Genomic DNA, 7329 nt, shown 5'->3' with positions numbered 1-7329 from the left:
CTCTTAATCCCTCCCAGTCCCTCCCAGTGCCTCCCAGTCCCCTCTTAATCCCTCCTAGTGGCCTTCAAACCTCTCCAGCCCCCTCCCAGTCCCTCCCAGTGGCCTTCAAACCTCTCCAGCCCCCTCCCAGTCCCCTCCCAGTGCCTCCCAGCCCCCTCCCAACGCCCTCCCAGTCCCTCCCAGTCCCCACCTGGCGGCCCTGGGCGCGGAAGTGGTGGCCGGCGTTGGCGATGACCTGTTCGTCGCTGAGGCGGCCGTAGGGCTGTTCCCGGCACCGGGTCAGCACCTCCCACAGCGTCACCCCGAAAGCCCAGGCGTCGCTGGCCGGGGTGAAGGTGCCCTGGGGACAAGGGGGGGGGGCGGGGGGGGGGCGGGGACTAGTGGAGGGGTGGACACGCCCACCCCAGACACACCCAGGCAGGCCCCGCCCGCCCTCGGCCAAACCAGCCCCAACCGCCCTTAACTCCCCCCAAATTCCCTTTCCCACCCCAAAACGCACTTCACTGCCCCCAAATTCTCCCCCAAATCCCTTCTCCCACCCCAAACCCCCTTAAATCCACCCGAATTCCCTTTTCCCACCCCAAAATGCCCTTAACTCCACCCAAATTCCCCTTTCCCACCCCAAAACACCCTTAACTCCATCCAAAATTCCCTTTCCCACCCCAAAATGCACTTAATTCCACCTCAAATTCCCTTTTCTCGCCCCAAAATGCCCTTAACTCCCCCCAAAATTCCCTTTTCCCGCCCCAAAATGCCCTTAACTCCCCCCAAATTCCCTTTTCCACCCCAATTCCTGTTCACCCCCAAACCTCTTTCCCCCCCCAAACCCCCTTTCCCCCCCCAACCCCCTTCCCCCCCCCAACCCCTTTCCCCCCCCAACCCCTATTTACCCCCCATCCCTTCCCCCCCATCCCTTCCCCCCCAACCCCTTTCCTCCCCCAAACCCCTTTCCCCCCCCAACCCCTATTTACCCCCCAACCCCTTTCCTCCCCCAACCCCTTTCCCCCCCCAAACCCCTTTCTCCCCCCCAACCCCCATTTCCCCTCCCAACCCCCTTTCCCCCCCCAACCCCTATTTACCCCCATCCCTTCCTCCCCCCAACCCTATTTCCCCCCCCAAACCCCCTTCCCCCCCCAACCCCTTTCCCCCCCCAACCCCTATTTACCCCCATCCCTTCCCCCCCCAACCCCCTTTCCCCCCCCAACCCCTATTTACCCCCATCCCTTCCCCCCCCAACCCCATTTCCCCCCCCAAACCCCTTTCTCCCCCCCAAACCCCCTTCCCCCCCCCCAACCCCTTTCTCCCCCCAACCCCTATTTCCCCCCCGTCCCTTCCCCCCGCCCCCCGCCCCATTTGCCCCCCCCCCCGCCCCCCCTCACCATGAGGATGCACTCCCAGGCCATCCAGCGGATGGGGAGCAGGGCTCGGCCCCGTACCCGGTAATAATCGGCGGCGTAGAGGTGACGGCTCATCCCGAAATCCGCCACTTTGACGGTGAAGCCCTCTCCCACCAGGCAGTTGCGGGTGGCCAAATCCCGGTGGACGTAGTTCAAAGCCGCCAGGAAACGCATGCCGGAAGCGATCTGGGCCCCCACGTGTAGTAGGGTGGGGAGACTGGGGGGGGAGTGGGCGGGGCTTGAGGGGGTGTGGCTTGAGGGGGTGTGGTATAAGGGGGTGGGGTTGGGGGGGATGGAGGGAGGATGGGGCTGTGGTGGTCTATGGGGGAAGGGGTGGGGGGAAATTGAAGGGGAGGGGCCAAAGAGGAGTGGGAGGGGCTTGGGGGTGTGGCTTGAGGGGGTGTGGCTTGAGGGGGTGTGGCATCGGGGGTGTGGCTTGAGGGGGTGTGGTATAAGGGGGTGGGGTTGGGGAGGGGGGATGGAGGGAGGATGAGGCTGTGGTGGTCTATGGGGGAAGGGGTGGGGAGAAATTGAAGGGGCGTGGCCAATGATAAGTGGGAGGGGCTTGGGGGGTGTGGCTTTAGGGGGTGTGGCTTGAGGGGTGGGGCTTTAGGGGTGGTGATGGGGAGGGGGGATGGGGAAGGAGGGACCTGTGGTGGTCTATGGGGGAAGGGGTGGGGAGAAATTGAAGGGGAGGGGCCAAGGATAAGTGGGAGGGGCTTGGGGTGTGGCTTGAAGGGGTGTGGCTTGAGGGGGTGTGGTTTGGGGGGTGGGGTTGGGGAGGGGGGATGGGGGGAGGATGAGGCTGTGGTGGTCTATGGGGGAAGGGGTGGGGAGAAATTGAAGGGGAGGGGCCAAAGAGGAGTGGGAGGGGCTTGGGGGTGTGGCTTGAGGGGGTGTGGCATAGGGGGTGTGGCTTGAGGGGGTGTGGTATAAGGGGGTGGGGTTGGGGGGGATGGAGGGAGGATGGGGCTGTGGTGGTCTATGGGGGAAGGGGTGGGGAGAAATTGAAGGGGAGGGGCCAAGGATAAGTGGGAGGGGCTTGGGGGTGTGGCTTGAGGGGGTGTGGATTGATGGGGTGTGGCATCGGGGGTGTGGCTTGAGGGGGTGTGGTATAAGGGGGTGGGGTTGGGGGGGATGGAGGGAGGATGGGGCTGTGGTGGTCTATGGGGGAAGGGGTGGGGAGAAATTGAAGGGGAGGGGCCAAAGAGGAGTGGGAGGGGCTTGGGGGTGTGGCTTGAGGGGGTGTGGCATCGGGGGTGTGGCTTGAGGGGTGGGACTTGGGGGGGTGGGGATGGGGAGGGGGGATGGGGGAGGATGGGGCTGTGGTGGTCTATGGGGGAAGGGGTGGGGAGAAATTGAAGGGGAGGGGCCAAGGATAAGTGGGAGGGGCTTGGGGGTGTGGCTTGAGGGGGTGTGGATTGATGGGGTGTGGCATAGGGGGTGTGGCTTGAGGGGGTGTGGTATAAGGGGGTGGGGTTGGGGGGGATGGAGGGAGGATGGGGCTGTGGTGGTCTATGGGGGAAGGGGTGGGGGGAAATTGAAGGGGAGGGGCCAAAGAGGAGTGGGAGGGGCTTGGGGGTGTGGCTTGATGGGGTGTGGCATAGGGGGTGTGGCTTGAGGGGTGGGACTTGGGGGGGTGGGGATGGGGAGGGGGGATGGGGGAGGATGGGGCTGTGGTGGTCTATGGGGGAAGGGGTGGGGAGAAATTGAAGGGGAGGGGCCAAGGATAAGTGGGAGGGGCTTGGGGGGTGTGGCTTGAGGGGGTGTGGCATCAGGGGGTGTGGGTTGAGGGGTGGGGCTTTAGGGGTGGGGATGGGGAGGGGGGATGGGGGAGGATGAGGCTGTGGTGGTCTATGGGGGAAGGGGTGGGGAGAAATTGAAGGGGAGGGGCCAAAGAGGAGTGGGAGGGGCTTGGGGGTGTGGCTTTATGGGGTGTGGCATAGGGGGTGTGGCTTGAGGGGGTGTGGTATAAGGGGGTGGGGTTGGGGAGGGGGGATTGAGGGAGGATGGGGCTGTGGTGGTCTATGGGGGAAGGGGTGGGGAGAAATTGAAGGGGAGGGGCCAAGGATAAGTGGGAGGGGCTTGGGGTGTGGCTTGAGGGGGTGTGGCATCGGGGGTGTGGCTTTAGGGGGTGTGGCTTGGGGGGTGGGGTTGGGGAGGGGGGATGGGGGAGGATGGGGCTGTGGTGGTCTATGGGGGAAGGGGTGGGGAGAAATTGAAGGGGAGGGGCCAAGGATAAGTGGGAGGGGCTTGGGGGTGGCTTGAAGGGGTGTGGCTTGAGGGGGTGTGGCATCGGGGGTGTGGCTTGAGGGGGTGTGGTATAAGGGGGTGGGGTTGGGGAGGGGGGATGGAGGGAGGATGAGGCTGTGGTGGTCTATGGGGGAAGGGGTGGGGAGAAATTGAAGGGGCGTGGCCAAGGATAAGTGGGAGGGGCTTGGGGGGTGTGGCTTTAGGGGGTGTGGCTTGAGGGGTGGGGCTTTAGGGGTGGTGATGGGGAGGGGGGATGGGGAAGGAGGGACCTGTGGTGGTCTATGGGGGAAGGGGTGGGGAGAAATTGAAGGGGAGGGGCCAAAGAGGAGTGGGAGGGGCTTGGGGGTGTGGCTTGAGGGGGTGTGGTTTGGGGGGTGTGGTTTGGGGGGGTGGGGTTGGGGGATGGGGGGAGGATGGGGCTGTGGTGGTCTATGGTGGAAGGGGTGGGGAGAAATTGAAGGGGAGGGGCCAAGGATAAGTGGGAGGGGCTTGGGGGTGTGGCTTGAGGGGGTGTGGCATCAGGGGGTGTGGCTTGAGGGGGTGTGGTATAAGGGGGTGTGGTATAAGGGGGTGGGGTTGGGGAGGGGGGATGGAGGGAGGATGGGGCTGTGGTGGTCTATGGGGGAAGGGGTGGGGAGAAATTGAAGGGGCGTGGCCAAGGATAAGTGGGAGGGGCTTTAGGGGGTGTGGCTTTAGGGGGTGTGGCTTTAGGGGGTGTGGCTTGGGGGGTGGGGTTGGGGAGGGGGGATGGGGGGAGGATGGGGCTGTGGTGGTCTATGGGGGAAGGGGTGGGGAGAAATTGAAGGGGTGTGGCCAAGGATAAGTGGGAGGGGCTTAAGTGGGTGGGGAGCTTCGGGGGCGTGGCCAAGGCGGGACTGGGTGTGGCCAAAGCAGAGGCGTGGCCAAAGCAGGGGTGGGTGTGCCCAAAGAGGGGTGGGGGTACCCAAAGAGGGGTGGGGGGTGGCCAAAGCGAGGTGGGCGTGGCCAAAGCGAGGTGGGCGTGGCCAATACGGGGGCGTGGCCAACTCGACGGGGTGGGCGTGGCCAAAGCAGCGGGATGGCATTAAAGACCCGCAAAGGGGGGGGGGAAGGAAGGAGAAGGTCGGGGGGGGGTGTGGGGTGGGGTGGGGGGGTGCGGCTTGAAAGGGCGTGGTTGGGGAGAGGGGTGTGGCTTTGGGGGGGGGCGTGGCTTACCTGAGGGCGGGTCCCCGGGGCCCCCCCAGGAACTGGTGGAGGTCTCCGTGCTCCATGTACTCGGTGATGATGCAGAGGGGCCCCCCCCCCGCGCACACCCCCAACAGCCGCACGATGTTGGGGTCCCGCAGGCGCCCCAGGGTGCGCGCCTCCTGCAGGAAGTCCCGCCTACGCCCCTCCCCCCCACCACCACCCCGGGGTCAGCGTCACGTGACATTCCCCCCCCCCCCCCAAAAAAAAAAACCCAACTCCGCCCCAATTCATTTCGGCCCCCCCCCCCAAAAATCCCCTTAATTCCACCCGATTCGGCCCCTGAAATTGGGTATGCGGATGGGGGGGTCGACTGGGAGGGTGGTGGGAGGGTGGTGGGGTCAACTGGGAGGAACTGGACATGTGGGTCCAGTGGTCAGGCTGTGGGAGGGTGGTGGTGTCAACTGGGAGGAACTGGACACAGATATTTGGGTCCAGTGGTCGGGTTCTGGGAGGATGGTGGGGTCAACTGGGAGGAACTGGACATGGATATCTAGGTCCAGTGGCCAAGCTCTGGGAGGATGGTGGGGTCAACTGGGAGGAACTGGACATGTGGGTCCAGTGGTCAGGCTGTGGGAGGATGGTGTGGTCAACTGGGAGGAACTGGACATGGATATCTAGGTCCGGTGGCCAAGCTCTGGGAGGGTGGTGGGGTCAACTGGGAGGAACTGGACTCGGATATTTGGGTCCAGTGGTCGGGTGTTCTGGGAGGATGGTGGGGTCAACTGGGAGGAACTGGACACGTGGGTCCAGTGGTCAGGCTGTGGGAGGGTGATGGGGTTAACTGGGAAGAACTGGACATGTGGGTCTAGTGGTTGGGTTTTGGGAGGATGGTGGGGTTAACTGGGAGGAACTGGACATGGATATCTAGGTCCAGTGGCCAAGCTCTGGGAGGATGGTGGGGTCAACTGGGAGGAACTGGACATGTGGGTCTAGTGGTCGGGTTCTGGGAGGATGGTGGGGTCAACTGGGAGGAACTGGACACAGATATTTGGGTCCAGTGGTCGGGTTCTGGGAGGGTGGTGGGGTCAACTGGGAGGAACTGGACACGTGGGTGCAGTGGCCAAGTTGGGGGCACCCCACATCCCCTATGGGGTACTGAACCTCTCCCTTACACACCCCCGGGGGGGGTATCCCACATATTTGGGGGGGGGGGGGGTCACACCCCACATATCCCCCCCCCCCCCCTCAGCCCCATAGGACAACACGCCCCCGGGGGGGGGGGTGGGGGGGGGTATCCCACATATTTGGGATGGGTCACACCCCACATATCCCCCCCCCCCTCAGCCCCATAGGGCATCACCCCCCCCCCCCTTGCACCCCCGTAACACCCCCCTTCCACCCCCCAGCATGCCCCATTGCACCCCCCAGAGGGGCACCCCCCACATCTCGGGGGGGGGGGGTGGGGGATGGGGTGTCACACCCCACTCCCCCCCCCCCCCCCCCGCCCCCCCCCCCGCCCCATACCGGGCGTTTTTGGTGGCGTCGGGGCGCAGGACCTTAACGGCGACCAGGAGGGGGCGCCCCTGGGGCAGATCGGGGGGGCGGGAGAGGGGGGGCAGCGCCTGAGGGTCCTCCACTTCGCACAGCAGCACCTGTTTGGGGGGGGGGGGGGGGCGGGGCTAACTTCGGGGGAGGCGGGGCTAACGCCTCCGGGGGCGTGGCTAACCCCTGGGGGCGGGGTTAACCCGCGGGGCGGGGCTAGGTGGCCCTGGGACGAGGCATGGCTTCACTCCCCCACCCCCACCCCCCGGGGGCGGGGCTAACCCGCCTCAGGGGGCGTGGCTAATTCCCTCGGAGGTGTGGCTAACCCATGGGGCGGGGCTAACCCGCGGGGCGGGGCTAAAGGTCCCGGGGGCAGGGCAATATGTCCATGGGACGAGGCATGGCCTCACCCCCCGCCCGGGGGGGGGGCGTGGCCTCAGAGAGGGGCGTGGCTAAGCCAATCGGGGGCGTGGCTAACTGCCTTGGAGGCGTGGCTAACCTTGGGGTGGAGCTAACCAGTGGGGCGGGGCTAAACGCCCCGGGGGAGGGGCTAGATGTCTCTGGGACGAGGCATGACTTTACCCCCCTCCGTGGGGCGTGGCCTCAGTGAGGGGCGTGGCTAACCCCATGGGGGCGTGGCTAACTCCCTCGGAGGTGTGACTAACCCCTGTGGGCGGGGCTAACCCGTGGGGCGGGGCTAAACACCCCGGGGGCGGGGCTAGATGTCTCTGGGACGAGGCATGGCCTCACCCCCCGGGGGCGGGGCTTCCTGAGCGGGGGGAGGCGTGGCTTCAGCTCGGGGGCGGGGCTAATAGGGGCAGCGCTTTCTGCGGGGGTGTGGCTTATGGGAGGGGTGTGGCTTATGGCGGGGGTGTGGCTTCCCTGTATAGGGAGCGTACGGGAGGGGGTGGGGCCAGTATAAAAGGGGCGGGGTTGGGAATATGGGGGCGGGGCTGGCCGTGAGAGGGCG

The 7329-nt window shown here is 65.7% G+C and overlaps 1 protein-coding gene across 1 annotated transcript in view; it reads right to left on the bottom strand.

Moving 5' to 3' along the window:
* Window positions 1-190: 190 nt before the first annotated feature.
* DDR1 (discoidin domain receptor tyrosine kinase 1) overlaps window positions 191-7329 on the bottom strand; it is a gene marked incomplete at its 3' end in the record, with an annotated part of 18530 nt that continues 11391 nt past the window's right edge. Inside the window, exons 13-16 of the mRNA XM_082500740.1 lie at window positions 6342-6469; window positions 4845-5012; window positions 1380-1614; window positions 191-340 (exon numbers count right to left, since the gene is read on the bottom strand). Coding sequence (XP_082356866.1) covers window positions 191-340; window positions 1380-1614; window positions 4845-5012; window positions 6342-6469 — 681 coding nt within the window. The remainder of the gene's footprint in view (window positions 341-1379; window positions 1615-4844; window positions 5013-6341; window positions 6470-7329) is intronic.

The sequence above is a fragment of the Vanellus vanellus genome (assembly GCF_965231255.1).
Source record: "Vanellus vanellus genome assembly, contig: HAP1_SCAFFOLD_2054, whole genome shotgun sequence".
NCBI lineage: Eukaryota > Metazoa > Chordata > Aves > Charadriiformes > Charadriidae > Vanellus > Vanellus vanellus.
This window is presented reverse-complemented; position numbering and strand designations above follow the sequence as displayed.